Source organism: Chaetodon trifascialis, chromosome 7, assembly GCF_039877785.1.
Source record: "Chaetodon trifascialis isolate fChaTrf1 chromosome 7, fChaTrf1.hap1, whole genome shotgun sequence".
Classification (NCBI taxonomy): Eukaryota; Metazoa; Chordata; class Actinopteri; order Chaetodontiformes; family Chaetodontidae; genus Chaetodon; species Chaetodon trifascialis.
This window is the reverse complement of record NC_092062.1, coordinates 1,029,800-1,051,578: the sequence shown is the minus strand read 5'-3', so window position 1 is coordinate 1,051,578 and position 21,779 is coordinate 1,029,800. Positions and strand designations below refer to the sequence as shown.

Sequence of the window (21,779 nt, the reverse complement as noted above, 5' to 3'; positions counted from 1 at the left end):
AATAGAAATAGAAAAACATTGAAATACTCAAGGTACAAGTAACTTAAAACAGTGGTCCAAGCTGCCTTCACTGATTGACTTATTTTTTTGGTCGGAGGATAGAAGCGGAAAAACATTCACTTATACTTACTTCTTAAAGTTGTCACAGCAAACTAATAATCCCACCAACAATTTTGATAAGTGCAATAATTGACAGAATGTATTTACTCAACTGTTATGATTTTGTGGCAGCAAAATTCACTCCTCTGTTGCTGTCTGCTGCAATGGAGGAGTTCTCCACCACAACTTGACAGCACCAATGCTTGGAGGGTGAGATGATGGATTGCTATTTTCATGCTTCCTGAGGGCAAGATGGTGCAGGGAGCAGACACGCCGTAAACAGCTGAGTAGCAAAACTACTTGAAACTGAATAGCCTGGTCTTAAAACTCAGAACTTCTCTCCATTTGATGCTACATCTATCAAATATGTTCAGGATCTAGTAAGTGAGCTCAGTCACTCTCGAACAACAATATTCAAAACTACAACATGGACAGAACTACTACTACTAACTGAAGCTAAGCTGCTCCTAACAACTGCTGCAGACCACAGGACATGAAGACAAACACCAGAGGATCTAAAAACACTTCAGCATTGCCTTCCAAATAGGCAGAATACACAAAAATGTTGCAATTCTGGATGTGACTGAAACTCTTCAAAATGCGATGAAGAACTTAAAAATGCAATTTAAACAAAACAGGCTAACCATATCTAATATGGCAAAAGAACACAGAGCTGGAAACGAGGGGCTACTGAGCAGGAAAAGAGAGCTTCAGAACTACAAAAGAAGATGGAATTTAAGATGAAGTGATCAGATCATCACAGAGATTATTCCATACTGGAGGGAGAAGATAGATCTCCTCCTTGACTCTGTGCACTGTCTAGGACTGAACTGCACCAATCATCCTCAACAGATGCAGTTCACTGGGATGGCATTTCGGAGTTGAACTCAGGCAACCCATCAAACATCACCCCATCTGCAAAGTTCTATGTTTCAACTAAAGAACAATGTTTGTTTTATTACTGTTAATGCAAGAGCTTTAAGGGTCAGGCCAAAAATAAAAAGCTTTTTTAATTCTGTAAAGGGAAGAAGTCCACTATTATTTTTATACAAGAAAATAAGGTCGAAGATATTATATTTTGGTCGAAGCAATGGAGAGATGGATCTTATTTCACTCATGCCACTTTCAGATCAGCAGGGGTCCCATCTTTCTAAAAAAATTTCCAAAGTCAGATTGCATCCCATTTATGGAAGGTCATTGACAAGTTCTTATCCTGACCACTGATTAATCAACATATATGGCTATGGCAGCGACAGCAAATGAAAAATGATTCAACCAAATTGCCTTTCATTTAGATGATCTCAAATTGTCACACTCAGCTGATAATGTTACAACTTGAGGTAATCTTAACTTAGTCCAGGATGAATTTTATGATAAATATCCCTCTAAATACTCAACAAGTTGCCCAAATACCACATTCAGTTAAAAAAAAATGCAAAAGATCTTAAAGAAAAAGAGCAAGTCATCAAAGAATTCAATTTATGCTGCAATAAACCCTACTGAAGATGACACACAGAAAATAATAAAGCACATGAAATCTCACTAGATTTGTTTCATTGGTAACTGAAATGTTAGTAACTGACTAAGTGCGTTACATACAGATTTTTTCATCAGTAAACTCGCATATGAGAACAATATTTTTGAAAGACATCATACTCCCATAACTTAAAAAAATATAAAAATGTAATTCTCTAATGCTTCGGAGTTAACACTTTCACTTTTAAAAAGAAAAGTGAACTATTTCCTGTACATGACAAACCATGAAGAGATATTTGTAATGTTCCTATAAAGTCGTAATTCAAATACCTGGGAATTCCCATTCCAAACAAATCTATTAATAAATTTCATTTGGAGAAACGAACCACATTGTATGAAAAAATTAAATGATTAAAAAAAAAAAGATGGTGGCCTAAAAATCATTGATTTTGATTGCCTTCATGGAACTCTTGGATGAAACAGAGCAACTCTTTTTGGTACTCTACTCCAAATCACTTGAATTGAATAAAACTGGATGACTGCTCCACCTCCTGAGCACAGAATTTAAAAGGAACAAGAGTACACACTTTACTAATTGCTTTCTGTGCCTGATTTGTTGTCACGACAGGTCAGCAAATCTGTTTTAGAATGGTTGGTGAGCATGCACGTTTTGTTTTTCATTCTTTTTTTGTCACTATTTCACCACAGTTATGATTTCGTCCTTTATTTTAGCTAAATAAAAAGGAACAAAATACTACCACTGTACTAATACTAATAGTTTTGTTTTAAACATATATAAAATATAAGAAACACATAGGATACTTAATTAATATAAAATAAAAATATAAGAAAAAAATCCAGCAACATCACTCCACATTTTTATTTATAAACCTGTTTGTTATCTAGGTAGCATCAGATTGGACATGAGCACAGTTAATTTCCCCTACGGGGATTACAGTTTTTCTTCATTGGTCAGAATTGAATTTCTCATTAATTTCATCAAATTGCAAATGTCTTAGTACTAGTCAATGCGAAAGGGACGGTGCAGGGACTTCTTCACTGGTCACTGTCCTCATCCTGGCTCTCCTGGCTGTCCTCCTCACCCTCCTGGCCACGCTGCTGTCTGTGTAGCCCAGACATGTCAAGCCTATTCCACAAACCAATCAAGAGCACGCAGTCTGATCAATCAGCTGTCAAGTTCTAGTTTCACCTGACTGTCAAGTACTGTACTCAATTTATCAAATGTTCCAAGAGATTCATATATGGTATTCATGGTATTATGCTCTTGATTAATTTTGACAATTGAACAAACTATTGTGCATGTGATGACTTATACAATGAAATGATGCTGACATGTTTTGGAGAGAACAACCATTAGACCACAGGTCTCAAACTCATTCCACAAAGGGCCAAGTGGCTGAAGGTTTTCTTTCCAATCAAGCAGCAGCACACCAGACTTGAACTCGTTTCATCAGATGATCTCAGTCTTCAGACCGCTGATTGGTCAGACTGCGTGCTCTCGATTGGTTCGAGGAAAAACCTGCAGCCACACGGCCCTTTGTGGAATGAGTTTGAGACCTGTGCATTAGACTGAGAATCAACAATCAGTTTAGATCAACAAGATCTATTCACTTGGAAATTGTGCTAAATGTAGGCTAACTGAGCTAACTGTAGGCTACCTGTACTCAATCATTTGCAAAGATATACTGAGACATTGAGACATGTACTAAGACATTTGTAATTTGATGAAATGAATGAGAAATTCAATTCTGTTGTGAACAATTGCGAAGTGGTTTGGAGGTTTGTCCATGTTACTTTGAGAATGTAATTTCTGTTTGAAGAAATGAGCCAAACCAATGGAGAAAAACTGTAACAAAAAAAAAGGAATAATTTGAGGAAAAACAACACAGCCTTTGTGCTCCCAAGTTCCAGCAGAAAAAAAAAACACCCACAAAAGATGCTTCCAGTTGAAAAATATTATTAATGCATGACTACAACTTTATTTTAGCCCATCAATTTTACAGTATTATTGAGTGGTTGACCATTCATAAATGTCACATCTAACAACTTTAAACAGCAGTTCTTCATTGGAGAAAAATAAAATAAAATAAAATAAAATAAAATAAAATAAAATAAAATAAAATAAAATAAAATGAAATAAAACATTAACAATTATCAGCTGACAGAATCTAACTAACAAAATTAAGTTCTTTTCAACAAAAACTGAACATTGTAAAAAATAAAAAAAGTATTATCTTGAGATAATGTCAAATTAAATTTCATCAACTAAAACTTAAATGATGTTGGTCCCACAAGCACTCGACAACATCTTTATGTGCACATATAACTGCTTCATCATTGTTTTCATCAGTTTAATGTCACGTACGTAATTACAATGTAACTAGCTATTATCTTACGATAAATATTAACTAGCGCTGATACCACTATTCACTAGATTTGTGACAGCTCAGCTCATACGTTAGAATGTCAAAAACTGCAGACATTGCATCAGTTTTTAATCGACCGTGCTTGGGAAACACTGGGGCTCAGAGCTGAACTCCTCAACGTTTTTGAACTACCCGTTGCACCGCCACACACGTTACTTCCGCATTCCAAAATTCCTACACATGTCTCTTGAGGTGTCGCCACTCTTTTTCAAAGGCGCTGGTCATTGGGAGTGGGCCTCAGTTCACACGCAGAAATCGGCCGACAGCTGACGGAAGTGGCGTGAGGTGTTGTTGACACGAGGGATTTCCTGGGAAGGTATCAGTAGGACGCCATTTTGCTTGAATGAGAGGGAGAGCTCCAAAGGTTGCAGCTATTAAACAGCCCTACTACGTATTTTCAGGTATGGAACACTAGATACGAAGTGAGTAACAATCAGTGTTACGGGAATGTGTCACGGGAACTGATGTTGTCACTGCAACTAAATACTTCTGAGATAACTGTATATCGTGGCATTAGCTGAGGAGATAGCTATGGAGCTAGTTTAATAACTGACCAGGAGTAGCCCAAATATATTTTGTTCTGCTGTACGGGTAGATTTTATGAAAACTCCGGAGAACAAAGTGCTGTTGGGTGGATGAACATTCGCTGTGTGCGTATAGTCTTTATTTGAAGAGCTAGATGCACTTGTATGAGGACATATACTTGGTCAATAAAGCTGATTCTGATGTGAGCCTTAACTGTCAGCAGTGCAGCGTTGGCTTATACTCCGAGCTAACGTTAGTTTTGGGGAAGGCGTTTGGCGTGACCTCCTTCTGCACGGGAAAACGGCTGCTTAACATAACGTACCATGAAGAAATTACACAAATATATTTGTTTAAGACCATATATATTGTCTGTCATTAATAACTCCAGAAATTACTAGAGAAGGCGTATGACGTAAGTAAGTAACGTTATCGTCCTGGTTTAGCTGGTTCAGATAATATAAAACAATGTACATGTAAGATTTATCAAAATGTAGTTAATCAATGGATCCACAGCTTCATCAGACAGAAATGGGTGTGAGGCTGGTGGGCCTCTTAACACCTTCCAGTTATGAAAGGAGTGCCACTGGAATCTATTTTGGGCCCAGTCCTGTTGTTCGCTTATTGAAATAATACAGTGTTTGTTGTGTCTGTCTTCAATCATTTGATGTGATTTTGTTAGAATTAAATTGCAAATAGCTTTTGTAAAACACTGACAATATATGGTCACAATATGATTTCACATAATTGCCATTACATTATTTAGAAGATCTAATGATCTTCCCTGCCAGACAAACATGTGTTTATCTGCAAATTCGTTGTTAGAATATTGCAGGGATTAATTTTCCTCTGTACTTGCTCCATTGATCTCCTGATGCTTCACAAACCCTGATTATGTGGGGTTAGGTATGAAGAAGTGTGACTATGGGACTCACTGTGCTTTACAGTTACTGTATTTGTTGTGATTGTGTATAACTATCCAAAGATTGCACATTTAAAGTAGCTTGTTGATAAATTTTAAAAATAGCAAAGTGCCACTTCCTTTGTATGATATGTTTGTACCTGTTTCCTGACAAATAATAATTTAATAGTAACAGTAAAATAATTGCCGAAGCCAACCTACAAGTCCCAACACTTGTATCTCTATTGAGACCGTTTTCATACCTGAATGCAAAATAGTCAGTTTTGTGTGTATTGTTCTGTTCTGTGTGTCTTTGTTCTTTGTGGCATAATGTATTGTTTGGTGAAGTGGTAAACAGAGGTTTGCTGGAGTTATTTTTACAGTTATTATGTAATATATGAAAGTTTTGCCTTTTCATACTAAATGCTGTCACATAGTAATAGATCCTCAATGTTAAATGATGTTTGCATTTGATGAGCAAATGCACCTTGATCTTAACTGCCTGTCCTTCACCCTGACTTTTTAGACACAATGGCAAGCCCGGGTAAAGACAACTACAGGATGAAGAGCTATAAGAACAAAGCATTGAATCCTCAGGAGATGCGTCGAAGAAGAGAGGAGGAAGGAATCCAGCTACGCAAACAAAAGAGAGAGGAGCAGGTAAACACTCTCTCATCCTGAACTTCGTTTTGGGTCATTGTCGTATTGGAAAAACAAATGATGGTCTCAGATGGTGATCTGAGGTGCAGTTAACTGGTGATTACTGAGGCTCGTAACTGTAATGAATTTCACAGCAGAGGTAATTTGTGGTCCTCTTTTCCTAGGGCTGTCCTCACAAGAACCAGTTTCATCATAAGGTTTGATGGTTTTTGCGGCTGCACTTAAAGATACATCCAAAATTCTTGAAATGTTGCGGATTAACTGACCTCGCTTATGGATTGTCCTTTTTTTTTTACTTAGTTGAGCGGTTCTTGCCATCATACAAATTATAACAGCAGTTCAATAGGACTTTTTACTTCATACCAACACTACCTTAGCACAACACAACTGATTATCTCAAATGCTTTCAGATGGCACTACAGTCCACTAATTAACTTTCGACAAGGCACAACTCTTAATTGAAAACCATTCCAAGTAAATTTGTCATGAAGGTGATTGAGAGAATGCCAATAGTGTGCAAAACTTTCATAAAGGCAAACAGTGGCCGTTTTGAAGAATCTAAATATTCTAAATATCTAGAACGTATTTTGCCCTGTTAAACAATTTTGTGTTTCCTGCATAATTCCAATGTTTTCTCTCATAGTTATGATGTATTAATCTACAATGTAGAAAATAATAAAAATAAAGAAAAAACATTGGAAACTGTGTCCAAACTTTTGACTGGTACTGTATGTCTCAAAACATCAACAGTGGGAAATTTCAGATTCGGGGCATTTGGATCCAAACAAGAGTATGGAATATATTTCAAGTATTTGTCTGATTAATAAGTACAACAGTAGTAGAGTTATTATGGCTGGTGTGTTTATTGAAATGAAACTACTTGTATTAACCAATGTTTCCAGTCTATGAAAAGTCTTAAAACAACTGACATTGTGTTTCTGTTATTCAGGTTATTAAATATTCTTAATTACAATTAAACCTCTGTGCATTTTTTTGATATGTGCTGGTATGTTTAGTGTCCCAATCATGTGACCTTGACTCTGTGCCCACAGCTGTTCAAGAGGAGAAATGTATGTGTATCTACAAATGATGAATCAATGTTGGAATGTCCAATCCAGGATCCAGACATCAGCTCCACAGTCCCTGTTTCAGGTGTAAGTGTTGGTTTACTGTAACATTCTTTCTTTAAATGTAGTTATCTGGCCTGTACTTATAGCTAAAGCCCCTATATTAGACTTATCTTTCTAAGCTTACATTTTTTTCTGGTAAGTGTGATTGACTACATCCTGGACATGATAGCAATTTCTGAGATTTGTCTAATGTTGACATTTGTGCAGGATGGGGTCATAACCCCAGACATGATTCAGATGATCTTCTCTGACGACCCAGACCAGCAGCTAATTGCTACCCAGAAATTTAGGAAATTACTCTCCAAAGGTTTGTGTTCCATTCTGGCAAATAAATATGTACATGATTTATTTGTTTGGAAGTCTAAGTAACAGTCTCTTACTACTTTGCACCACCCTTTCACTGATTAATTATTATTATTATTATTGTATTATATTATTAACATACTAGATATTTAACCAAAAGAAAAGAGTGCCAACTTTCCAAACTTGTGCTACGTCACAACTTAAACATACTGCCAAAGACCTCTGCAAAAACACCACAGTATTGACCACTTTAGATGAAACTGTTAATTAAGGTCATTACAAACAAATATAGAACATGAATTTTCTGTTTGAGGAATATACAAAGTTTGTGATAACGCAGATAAATTGACTGTTGCACATTAGTCGATCTGAACCATTGCCACTTCTTTTAAATCTCTTTCATTCTTTGAACCAGGTTACATTAATTGAGAGATGGTTTCTGTTCTGTTCCTCTGTACAGAGCCAAACCCACCCATAGATGAGGTCATTTCCACTGCTGGTGTTGTGAATCGTTTTGTGGAGTTCCTGCAGAGGAGTGAAAACTGCACACTGCAGGTGAGAGCTTCCCAGCACAGTTACCTGTGTAAGTAAAGGTATGATTAGCATTGTTGTGCTAGCCACTGAACTATAGTAATTAGCTAGAGTTCCTAGTTAACTCATTAAAAAAAACAACAAAACCACTTTATTGTCTACTTCTACCCAAACATCATGCATTACTATGATAACTTTGTAGTCACAGTTTAGATGTAAACTTTGAAATGCTGCCATTGTTAATAGTGTTGTGTGATATGACCAAAATCTAATATCCTGGTATCAGTTATCTCTGCTACAGTGGACTCAGTTTAAATAAAAAAATTAGTGCTGTCAGGCGATTAAAAAATTAATCTAATTAATTACAGGATTTGTAATTAATTAATCTAATTAATCGCATTTTAATCTCATATCTGCTAAAGGTCCCCAAATAAAGAATTTGAATTCTAGGACATTACAAAATTGTAGTGCCTGACTAATCAATTGAATACACCAAGAAGAGAAGATTTGATATCCACATTTTTATTGGTGAAGTGTGCTTCATAAATGAAATTCAGATGACGCTATCTGAAACGCCTCTTTTAGGCCCTCGTCTTCCACGATTGAAATCGGCCTGCAATCAGCAGCAACCCACTTTGCGATTGAGTTTGTCAGTTTTTCTGTCGTGGCTTTGCTCATTCGTTTTCCTAACTCAGCAAGTGTGGGTTGGCGGAGTGAGCTCACGGTAGCACTAGCGGCACTAGCAGCAACTACATGTTTAGCGTTTAAATGATAATTCAGGCTGGAGCTGCTACGGTGATAGGAAAATTCTTTTTTACACAAGGTACAAATCACTGCGTTCTTGTTAATAGTCCCGTCTTTGTTCTTTTTATAAATAAACTTGCCGTTCAAAGGTCCAAGTAGGCTTGCCTCGCTCTCCGGTGTCGCATCCATGTCTGTTGTCACCCTGCTTTTGACTAGTGGCGCAGGTAGGATGCGACCTGCCGCTGCAGCCTACGGGTCACTCAAAGGGCCAAATTTAAAATGCTTGCGCATTGACTTGCCACTCATGATTAATTGTGTTAATTTTTATAGCGCGTTAATTTGCAGCGTAATTAATTAATCTAATTAACGCGTTAAACTGGCAGCCCTAAAAAAAGTATCAACTAAATAAATGTCCACGTGTAATCAAAAAACTAAAACTTGTAAAACACAAAAGAAAAACTGCAGCATCTCTGAGTGTTTGGTCCCAAAATTTACACTTATGTATTGTTCACTTTAAGTCTGAATACATATTTTTGTTGAATGGGACTTGTGAGTGCAGGCATCAGCTAGTATCAAAAAATGCCAATATCCACCCAAATAATTGGCCGGGGGTTGAGAGAGGTTGGGGCATCAGCAGACCAACTGTTTTGTGCTGTCACTGCTTTTTGCTATTAGCTTAGTTGGCATTTCCATTTGACAAATCCAGAATAGAATGCAGAGAAGTCAACGTTTTAATAAGCTTAAATTTGAAGAAATACCTTTTGTAAATGGCTTTGAATACAATTCTCCACTAGCACGTTTGAACCAAAGTTATCTGTGTGTATTGTCAGTGTGAATTAAATTATCACCGCAGCACATCCAGTCTGAAATACCACTTGATGTCCAAACACACGGCTAATGCGAATTCTCCGCCGCCTCCTTGTCAAAACCAGGTGACAATGGATGGCTTTCAACAGAGGCATATGGATACCGCAACTAAGAACAAGCTTACTGCAGCCATAGCCAAGTAATGTTCATTCTTTCTGGAGAGAAATAAGAGGCTGGGTTGATAAGCCTCTGGTGAATTAACAGAAGAGCATCATAGTCTGACTACTTGTATGTTCAAAGGAAACTTAAGAAAGGAAAGTTTAAGCCATGGTTTAACTGCATAGCCTGAGTCCTAGTTTAAAATGATGTGCACTTTTGTACATTTTGTATCGCCCTGTTTTGATCCCTTAGAAAGGGCTGTTGAAGGGGCTTTTTTGTAACCAAGTTTTTTTTTTCGTCATCTGTTTATTGAAAGTGTTAAAATGTGTGAGATTTGATTCATTCAAATGTGAATGACTGCTCAAAGTGGGAATGTTAGTGTGAACTATGACACTACATGTTGCTGTTTTCAATAAAAAACATTTGCACAAAGCAAGCCTATCCACTTTTCCATGTTGATAACAGTATTAAAATGATAGTTAATAGGACATTTAGAATAGATAAAAATGTGCAATTAATTTGCAATTAATCGCGAGACACTTACACTGAGCAAATTCTTGTAAACCTTCTGGCTTATACAACAGTTCCTCTCTTGACCAGCTGTACCTACCAGACTTATTGCTGTCTTCTTTGTTCTTTTTAAACTTTGCTCAGTGTTGATGGCAGGAATATCATTTATTTTAACTTGACAAGATTTGTGTCCAGGCCGGTATTATTGTTACTTTTTAAGTCTACTGACTTTTGAAAGTGCTGTGCAACACATGGCACATTCACCCATTCTCAACACACTCACACACCAATGGCACAATGTTATGAGCAATTTGAGGTTCATCTTGCTCAAGGACACATCAACATGCAGACCAAAGGAGCAAGGGAGAGGTTGGGTACCACCAACCTTCTGGTCAGTGGACACCCCGCCCCAGACACTCGTGAGGACAGTTTCAGGAGACAAAATCTCCCAGTTGAGAATTAATTGCTTAAGTATGGCCAGAGGGAGTGGACGCCACACTCCAGCACCAGTTCCAACACATAGACTGGAGTATGTTCGCCACCCGGGCCACGCTGGACTCAGGATCCATTGACATTGACTCATATGCCTCCTCTGTTCTGGATTACATTAACACATGTGCGGACAACATCACCACCCACAAACAGATAAGAACTTTCCCCAACCAGAAGCCTTGGAGGAACAGTCAGGTCTGCCTTCTACTAAAGGAATGTGATGCTGCCTTCAGATCTGGCGACGCAGTGGCCTACAGCTCATCCAGAGGGAACCTGAAGAGGGGCATCAGGGAAGCTAAACATGCTCACACCTCCGCCACCCTGACCCAGAGGGTCAAGTTGGTTAAGCGAATAAAGTTAACCTGGCTTGTGAAGTTAACTTGTGCTGCTACACCACTGAGAGCATCCTGACCAACTGCTTCTCAGTATGGTATGATAGCTGCACAGCCTCCGAGCTGAAGACCCTACAACGGGTGGTGAAAACTGCCCAGTACATCACCGGTGCCCAGCTAACTGCCATCGAGGACCTCCAGTGCAAGTGGTGTCTAAGGGTGCACAGCATCAACAGAGACAGCTCCCACCACAACCATGGACAGTTTGCCCCCCACCCATCTGGTAGGAAGTTCAGGAGCCTCCGTTCCCACACCAGCAGGCACAGGAACAGCTTCTTCCCCAGAGCTGTTACCCTGCTGAACTCTGTCCACCAGCAGATGAATATTTAATCAACAATTGATATCATATATTCTCAACCTGCAGATTTCACCTGCACCTTTGAGTTTTTGTTATTTGTAACTTTGGCAATTTTCAAAGTTGCACTGTAAACATAAATAGGTTCAGTTAGAGGTTGAAAGGATTCAGATTAAATAAGATAAATACTAGATTCAGATAGGATAAAATGCTTTTCTTAATCAGATTTTATTGTCACATACAATCATACACACAGTAGAATGGAGAGAAATTTAATCAGTGCATTTAATCCATCCCTGAGGAGTGGTGAGTAGCCAATATGCAGTGCCCTGGGACCAGCTCCAGCTCAAAGCCAGTGCCTTGGTCAAAGGCAATGACAGGAGAATTAAGTATATAAAGGAACTCCACAAAGAAAGGCCCTGCCCCTGCTGGTAATCTAACCTTGTAGTAGTGGGGCGACATTGTTAACCACTGAGCCACCATGCTTCCAACCTGTAATTTCACTTCAGATATATAGAACATATGTTCTGTATTGCTTGATCCATTTATAATTGATCATCAAGTAAATGATTGCATGGGAAAGATGGTCAAGTTCCTGCTTTTTCTTGGTAATTGCAACTGGATTGCATGAAATGCCATTTTTATGTGTATTATTTGTTTGCTTCCAACAGTTTGAGGCAGCCTGGGCACTAACCAACATCGCTTCAGGTACCTTCCTGCACACAAAGGTGGTGATTGAAACAGGAGCTGTTCCTATTTTCATTGAGCTGCTGAACTCGGAGTATGAGGATGTCCAGGAACAGGTGAGAGCCTACAAGATAAGATATTTAATATGGACACAAGTGTCATTATAGACCATAAAACAGTACTTGCAACCATGACTCCAAAAAAGCTGGGACGAAACAGATTTAAAACAGAATGAAATAATTTGCAAATGAACTATGTTTACTGACAATGGTTTTACAAAGTGTTCCCCAGCATATGTATTAAGATCCTTTTATACAATCATTTGTTTCACGAAGTGGTGTCTCACCTTATCCTTGCTTGTGAATGACTGAGCCTTTTGAGGATGCCTCTTTCATAACCTAACATGATACTGTCACCTGTTACCAATGAACCTCTTTACCTGTGGAATGTGGCATTCCATTACTTTCCAGTCTTTTGCCCTTGTCCCAACTTATGTGAAACGTGTTATTGCCATCAAATTCAGACTAAGCATAGGTTTACAGAAGTCACTGACGTTGATGAGGCAAACCATTAAATATGTTGTCTTTGTACTGTTTTCTTAATTCAGTGTATGTCAAAAAGGTTTTATTCATGTTTTGCACTACATACCAACTTTTTTGGAATCTGTGTTGTATTTGAAATGTGTTTTTGAAAAAGAAACTTTATGCATAAAGTATCACGGCCTCACAAGGCAGTACACACAGATTGATCATTCACATATATTAAAACTTAAAAAATAAAAAAATAATAAAAAATAGGAATATGATATATTTTAGAACATAACATGACTACAGGTGCATTTATCAGTCAATACACAAGGTAATCGATGACGATTTCTTGTATTGTGACGGTTCACAAGTTTTCCATCTGCTTGTTTGGAGTACAAGCAATCTAAAACACATTCCTAATCAGGTATTACAGCAGCAAAAGTGGATAGCAAACATAGAGGGCATCAGTAAAAGGACATTAAATATCAAACCAAACAATATAAACACGGAATAATTAAATATGAACAAAAAATACTGATATTGCACATTGATATGATTATGAACCATCAGCACTGACATTTGACATTGAATACTCCTGACTGGAGTATTGATAGTGAATAGTTTCCTATATTGCACAGAGGAATTAATATATTGCACCTTAAGTTTAAATACACCTGAGCAAATATTTTCACAGTATGAATGAACACAGTTAATGTGTATTATAGTGCAGTCATATTGAAAGTCTTGTGAGTGTGTGGTCTACTGGGAGCACTGCTGGTTGTAGAGTCTGACTGCTGCAGGAAGGAAGGACCTGTGATGGCGTTCCTTCACACACTTTGGGTGAAGCAGTCTGTCGCTGAAGGAGCCCTCCAGTGCTGTTAAAGTGTCCTGCCGGGGGTGGGAGTCGTTCTCAATCACAGATGACAGCTTAGCCATCATCCTTCTCTCTCTTACCACCCCCACTGAGTCGAGGGGGCATCCCAGAACAGAGCTGGCCTTCTTGATCAGTTTGTCAAGTCTCATCCTGTCAGCTGTCGAGATGCTGCTCCCTCAGCAGACCACTCCATATAAAAAGGCTGATGCCACCACAGTGTCATAAAAGGTCTTCAGGAGTGTCCCCTGCACTCCTGAGCAGATGAAGTCTGCTCTGGCCTTTCTCGTAAAGTGCGGTTGTGTTGTGAGTCCAGTCCAGTTTATTGTTCAGGTGAACACCCAGGTACTTATAAGATGTCACCATCTCAATGTCCATTCTCTGGATGTTCACCGGTGTCAGGAAATCCACCACCACTTGGTTTTCCCTGCGTTGATCTGGAGGCATTTCCACTGGCACCAGTCCACGAAGTCCTGTGTCAGTTCTCTGTACTCTCTGTCATCCCCATCTGTGATGAGGCTGACGATTGCAGAGTCATCACAGAACTTCTGCAGGTGACAGGTGGGTGTGTTGTATGAGAAGTCTGCAGTGTAGAGGGTGAAGAGGAACGGAGCCAGGACCGTTCCCTGCGGGGCCCCCATGCTGCAGACAACCGTGTGGGACACACAGTCCCGGGTCCTCTCATACTGTGGACGGTTGGTAAGATAGTCCAGAATCCAGTGTGTGAGGTGATGGTTTTCCCCGGTGTGTTTCAGCTTCAGAAGTGCAGGCTGAATGGTATTGAAAGCACTGGAGAAATCAAAAAACATGATTCTCACAGTACTCCCTGGTTTCTCCAGGTGAGAGAGAGCTCGGTGTTGGAGGAAGATGAGGGCGTCGTCCACCCCGATGCCAGGCTGGTAGGCAAACTGAAGTGGACCTAGTGATGGGCTCACCAAGAGGTGGAGATGAACAAGGACCAGCCGCTCTAGGGTCTTCATTAGGTGGGATGTTAGTGCCACCGGCCTGTAGCTGCTGAGGTCCTTGGTAGAGATCGACCGACATGGATTTTACAGGGCCGATACCGAATTAATAATCAAGTGAAACCGATAGCCGATATTTAGAACTGATATTCGCTTGCAGCAAAAATTAAGTAAGTAAGTAACACACCTGGGATTAGAATGAATACAGTATACTGTTTGTTTGTTTTGTGTACACTAAAAAAAGACCTTAACTTTTTGTAAAATAACACAAACACAAAATCTTCATTGAAATGCCTTTAATGTTGTAGTGTGTACTACCTTAATTTGATGTTGCATTCGTTGATAAAATGTCGGGGCACCACCTTCCTCAGCTAAGAAGGACTGCAGAGATTAACTGCTATAACGCTGATAAATACTAACGAATGAACTAACAGTAAACCAGTCTGATAATCTGAAGCGTAAACTCTGGATACAGGGATCATATATATTCAGCTCAAAAGGACACCGTCTAACCAGGACTTAAATCAAAATATCATTTATTAAACAGAATTGTGGATAATGGGTAATGTACCATGAATAATAAGACAGAAGATGGGAGGTGATATGACAGAACACACGAGAAACTTATGGCAACACAAGGGTAAATAAATTGGCGATAGTGAGAGGCAGTCTAAAAGGAATAATGGGGACGCGAACGCAGAGTTAAGGGAAAGAACGATTAATGGAGAGAATTTGGACGAATTGACCTAATCTTAACCTCACGGACCAACTCCTATTCAAACCCGCTTAGCGTGCCTACTTGGTTGCTGGCGTCCCGTTGTCCTCTGCTCCGAACTGGCTCGAAGACGTTCCAGATGTTCGTCCGCGGCTCGATCTGCTTGGTGGTCTAGTGGAAGGCCCAGACCTCCAAGATGACAAACTGGTGCGGAACGGGGCATCTCTGGAACTGGTTCGGCGGTCGGTTACAGATGATGGACTGTTCCGGATGGTTGTGAACCGGACCAAGGATCAACAGCTGGCCGCAGGGTTTGGTTCGGTTGAGTCCGTGACGGATTATTTTAGACTGATAGTACAAATTAGGAGTCTCTTCGATGGCCGGTCGAAGAAGGCTACAAAATTAGTATTACTTGCCTAAATTTACTAATGAAAACAAAACAAAACGTTGGGCTAAAGAGGAAGTTAACTTTGAAGTTTACGGCAAATTATAAGAATACGTCTTCTGAAGATTATTTACGCTACCCGGAATGGCTTGGAGTAGCTCGAAGACGAAAACTTAAGGAGCAAAACGACTGTGCAAAACTTAAGACAAAAGCAAAGAAAAGAACTCAGCTGAGAGTAACTAGACGTGAAAAGAAACAAAGGAACAGAACTAAAAACAACTAACAAAAACAAAAATCTACTGAAAATCTACTTAGACGGAACAAAAACAAAAAACAAAAACCAAAAATCTACTACAAATCTACTACTGTATCGCGCACTACACGCAGTTTTTAAAGGTCGCTCCGGGGCATGTCGAAAGGCAGGCCATCGAATCACGTGAGACTCTTTGTGACGCGCGGTGTAATCTCGCCTCACGGAGCTGAACTAATCAAAGAATCATACGAGGGGCTCATCTGCTTCTCACTATGGTCAATCACATATAATTTCAATGACCAATTTTCAATGGCATTTCAACATTGTTCACAGCATGCATTAGACACTTTCTATGGTTGGGTGAAAACATTAAATGATAATCATGGTACAGTTTTATCCCAACAGGTATAATAACTCAATGAATAACTAATACAAAAATAAAGGTAAGAATAAAGAGAGGCAGATTATATTTGTCAAAAATGATTATCACGACTACGGTTACTTATTGATAAATGTACCAAGTCAAGCATATTCAATCTGGCGGTTAGGAAACTCTGGATGGCAGTATGGTCTTGTGGTGACAATTCATACAAACTTTTATAAAACCGTTAAAATCACAACTTGGTCATACTTCAGGTCAGAGATACGGGAAAAACATCAATATTATGCGTACCCCGAGTCCTGCAAGTTGAAAACATGAAAAGTGAAGTTTAACATAAAAGTCTGGTTATCTTGGAGTATTGGGAAACAGCACACAAACATGAGTCACTAGTTGCTTCAAGGGATATCCGGTTTACGACCCATCAGCATTTGCTGATGTTTGTGGATTCCTCTGAGGCCTGCTATTTGTCTCTTCAGGCAGTCTTGTTGTATGGAGTCCTCGGGCTATTGGGGGAGTAATTAGCATAGAGTGGGACATCCTGGTTTAGAGATAGGCGTTGACCTTTTGGCTCTCTTTCTTCAGTGTGTTAGTAAAGTAGTTTACTGAGCCAGACTTCCTGTCTCTCTTCGAAATCAGATTGCATTATAGGTAAACCAGACGGTCTATAATTCAATCGGTTGGCGGGTTTACACCTCCATTTCCCTTGAGTATCACCAGAAAAGGAGGGAAAGAAGGGGTCAGTTAAAGGCCGGTTCTGCTACAATGTTAATTATTAATAAAAAGTGCAGGGGCCTTCCAGCAACATTTCTTAAAACTCACTCAAATGAATGAATGAATGAATGAATGAATGAATAAATAAATAAATAAATAAATAAATAAATAAATAAATGAATAAATGAATAAATGAATAAATGAATAAATGAATAAATAAATAAATAAATAAAATAGCTCCCTGAATTTTTGAAACATCAACAAAATAAACTGAATTGAACTGTTCTGAAATTTGGGTCTGAGTTAGTACTTCCAATTCAGTAGCTGGAGACATGCCAGCGCCACAGTTTTCATATCTTCGAGTTTGGAAAAGCGTTTCATTGCAGACGTGAGTTGTAGGCGCGATGGTAAATTTATTGATTGAAAATAAAACACACTGAGAATAATCTCCTCGACGTGTGCTCTCTGCCTCACCCATATCCCTGGACTTTATGAGTGACAGGCAAAAAGACGATCATTTAACACCAGTAGTTACGTTGCTGCACCATAGTGTGGTGAGAGCACGAGCGCTGAGGGAGAGGCAACTGTAAACAAACAAGGACACGTTAGCGTGTAGTACCGTTAAGCTTATCGACTGTAATCACCTCCGCTGTTGTTTATTGATAAACCAGGAGCCGCCCCACGGGCTGAGACATGTTAGGAGATTTATTATTCCCCCAAAGTAACGGTAACCGAAAGGGCCTATATTATTATTGTGCATCAGGCCACAGCTATAAAGCGGTTGCGGCAGGTATAACGAGGTATCCATTATCAGAAATGAATGGAGGACGCTGAGGCGTGAACCGTCCGATGCCAAGTGCTGGCTCAACCAGCGTTTGAGCCAGTGCAATAATTTAGAACAATCAGGCTATTTGACCGGAACTTTTTTTAAAGGTGTCCTACAACACTTTTTAACGGACACCCTGCAGCCATTCAGAATCGAGTATTCACCCAGACCATGGTATATAAGCCTTGTTAAAGTTGTGAACAGTTTCATCTCCAGAGCCAAACAGCGGAATTCAGTAGGTTTTCCTCCCTTATACTTGCTATAGTCTACCTACCGGTATGTCGTTATATCTTTTTTTTTTATTAAGTAAGGAACTTCAGGTTATGTTCACTTGGTTATGTCTTTTTTTTTTCGTCGTATGCTTGATGTGATTAGACAAGTAGGTCGGTGAAATGTCAACTCTTATCACTGAAATTAATCATAAGGTTGTCGTATTTTTTAAACATCATCATAGAGGGTTTTTATTGCAATTTCGACTGACTCTGTTGCCTTATCTCCGCTGGATCACCGGAGCAGTTGTCTGCTTCTCCTCGTCTGTGGTAGTGTTGTGTCGTTCACGAACGATTCGTTCAAAAGAACAAATCTTTTAAGTGAACGTACTGAATCGAATCACTTCCTCAAGTGATTTGTTCGTTTCTCAGTTCAGTTGTATGGGAGGGACCGTGCACGCCGACTTTTTATCGGTTATCTGTGGAAAAAAACTGCCGATGCCGATGATCGAAAAAATGCCAAATATCAGCCTATATCATCGGCCAGGCCGATAATTGGTCGATCCCTAGTCCTTGGGGTGCGGAGTCTTAGGCACCGGTACCACGCAGGATGTTTTCCATAGCTTTGGCACTCTCCCCAGCTTCAGGCTCAGATTGAACATGCGTTCAACAATCCCACACAGCTGATCTGCGCAGGACTTGAGAAGCCTGGAGCTGATGCCGTCTGGACCAGCAGCCTCCCTCTCCATGATCCTCCGGAGCTGGTTTCTCACCTGCATTGTTGTGAGGGACAGGTTGGTGCAGGGGGACTGTGTGCTGGAGGGTGTGGGTGGGGGGGTTGAGTTGATGAGGTGAGCAGTGGGGTGGCTGTGAGCTGAGTGTTGCAGAGGGGGAAAGGGGGGGCTGTAGCATGGAGGACTGGGCTGGGGGAGGGGCAGATGACTGATCAAATCTACTGAAGAATAAGTTCACGTCATTCGCCCACTTTTGGTCCCGGGCTGCAGCTTGAGAGTCAGGTACCTTGTGGCCAGAGATGGTTTTTAGGCTTCTCCAGACTCCACTGACATTTTTTTTCCTGCAGCTGAACCTCCATCTTCTTTCTGTGGTTGTTTTTCCCCTCACGGATCTTCCTTCTCAGCTTCTTTTGCACAGCCTTCAGCTCATCCTTATTTCCTGACTTGAAGGCCCTCTTCTTCTCCTTAAGGAGAGCCTTTATGTCAGGGTTAATCCACGGTTTGTTGTTGGAAAAAGACCGTACAGTCCTGGTGGGTACAGTGTTTTCCACACAGAAGTTAAAATAGTCCGTTATGCAGTGTGTGAGACCCTCTATGTCCTCTCCGTGAGAATCACAGAATTCCTCCCGCACAGTTGTCTCGAAATAGTCCCTCAGAGCCTTGTCAGCCTCATCGGACCATCTCTTCACTGTGCGGAACACAGTTGGTTGCCTGTGCACGAGAGGTTTGTACACAGGCAGGAGATGAACCAGGTTGTGATCGGATCTTCCCAGGGGAGGGAGGGATGATGAAGTTTATGCCTCCTTGGTTTTGGCATAACACAAGTCCAGTATCTTATTGTCTCTAGTGCAACATGTAACATACTGGGTGAAGGTGGGCAGAGTGGAGGATGGAGAGGCATGATTAAAGTCCCCAGAGATAAGAAGGAGGGCCTGTGGGTGCTCTGTCTGTAGCCTGCTTGTGACAGAGTGGAGAACATCACAGGCTGCATCAGCGTTAGCAGAGGGGGGAATATACGCAGCTATCACGATCACATGTGAGAATTCCCATGGCAGGTAATATGGCCTCATGCTCACGGCTAGCAGTTCAATGTCCTTGCAGCAGAGTTGTTCTTTAATAGTGATGTGTCCAGAGTTACACCATCTGTCATTCACAAACACTGCCAGCCCTCCTCCTTTCTTCTTACCGCTCTCTCTCGTCCTGTCTGCCCGCAGCATCTTAAAGCCGTCCAGCTTCGCGTCCGTGTCTGTCCACTAATTCATCCAACTTATTGGGAAGAGATCTCACATTCCCCATGATAATGACGGGAGGATGGGTCTGTATCTCCTTCTTCTGGTGCGACGATTGGCTCCGGTACGGCTCCCCCGTCTCCTCCTCTTCAGCTCGCGGGGGGCACCGCGGTGTTACGGAGCGTCAACAGCTGATCCCTACTGTAAACAATAGGGCCCTGGCTGCGTCCGGGGTCCCCAGACACGGTGGTAAACAATGGAAAAAATCAAGAGAAAGACCAGAGCAAACATGGCGACTTTGGTCTCCATTGTGCTCCGATCAATTGCGAACATGCACGCAATAATATATTAAAGAATAATTTAAAAAAAAAGACAAAACTAAAATGGAAAAAAGCTCACAGTGAGCGGGAGCTGCTGTAACAGGCTGCCACTCGTGCGGCGCCGGAAGTAGCATATAAACCAGCAAATAAATGACAAAGTTAAAATATATTCAACAGAAGAAGGATAAAACATTGTCAATATTATTTCATCTTACCCAACCTAGTTTAGTTTACAAATGTTATCAGTGTTTCACAATGATATCTGTGTTTTCACTAAATCTCAATCTGTCATTAAACACAGTTAAAATATTTGAAGGTCTGGACAATTTCAGCATTTGTGCTGTGAATGAGCCAGTCCACAAATTTTTGCATGACCAGTACATGTCCATGTAGTGATCTGACCAACTGAGAAGAGACATAATAAGTGAAATTTGAAAATCTGTAATTTCTGTCCACTGGATACCAGAGCATGTGAGCGGAGTGGAGTGGCGAGAATTCCCGCTCCTCACTCACATAGGTTGCCGTCCCCCTCTCTCCTCGCTCAAAGTCGCAACACGCCGCCCCACCCATAACCGCTCAGCGCTCCAGCAAGACTGCATCCCGCTCCGCTCCACGCTCCGCTCCAAAAATGTTTGCATGCATATTAAATTTACATGTTTAGCTGAAGCCTTATATCTAATCAGGGGCGAACTGGGAAAATACAAAGTATATGTTCTATGGCTAGATTTTATTTTTTCGGACAGCCTATTAACAAAGCTCTGCCACTGAACATCATAAAGTTTACAAGATGTTTATTGAAAAAAAACACAAATGTTAACACTTTTAAAATTAAGAAAATAATTTTACCTAACGGAATTAGCTGGTTAAATACACTTTTGTTAGTTATTAACCTCTCTGAAACTATTTTTCATTCACCGTTTTCCTTCTACTTTTATACTTGCACCTAAAAGAACTAAAGAAAAACAACAATATTTTCAGAATATAAAATATTTATTTTAAACAACACTTTGATAAAAGAGGATAAGGTACAAAATGACATAAATGAATATTCTGTTTGCAAGCTTAATTAACAATAAGGCTAAAAACCAAACAAAATATCCCGTGCCTTTTTAAAATTATTTTAAATTTAAGCCTGCATGAACTGAACTGAACTGAACTGGATTGGGCCACTTTTCTTACAGTTCTTTTGAGTTCACTTTCAAAAATACCAGTTTGGCCAAAGTCGGGGGCTTCAGACTCATGCGGTGGTTTGTTGAGAGGAGACCAGCAGCAGAAAACACCCTCTCGACACTAGCAGAGCCACTTGGGATGCTGAATACGGTGCGTGCTACTTTTGCCAGGCGGGGAAAAGATTTGGTGTTTTCTTTCCAAAACTGAATGACTTCTGCGTCCGGGTTCTGCCTGGGGGATGAGAGGTACATTTCAACTTCAGCTTTTGCATCTCCAGGTATGCGCTGCTGCTCACTGAAGTATGATCCAAACAGTCGAGCCTTTTTCATT

General features: G+C 40.2%; 1 protein-coding gene across 1 annotated transcript in view; it reads left to right on the top strand.

The window, feature by feature from the left end:
• Positions 1–4,167: 4,167 nt before the first annotated feature.
• The window catches only part of kpna5 (karyopherin alpha 5 (importin alpha 6)), a 40,486-nt gene continuing 22,874 nt past the window's right edge, over positions 4,168–21,779 (top strand). The window contains exons 1-6 of the mRNA XM_070966145.1: positions 4,168–4,423; positions 5,972–6,105; positions 7,158–7,259; positions 7,443–7,542; positions 7,999–8,093; positions 12,140–12,271. Of these exons, the coding sequence (XP_070822246.1) occupies positions 4,366–4,423; positions 5,972–6,105; positions 7,158–7,259; positions 7,443–7,542; positions 7,999–8,093; positions 12,140–12,271 (621 nt within the window). The 5' untranslated portion in view covers positions 4,168–4,365. The remainder of the gene's footprint in view (positions 4,424–5,971; positions 6,106–7,157; positions 7,260–7,442; positions 7,543–7,998; positions 8,094–12,139; positions 12,272–21,779) is intronic.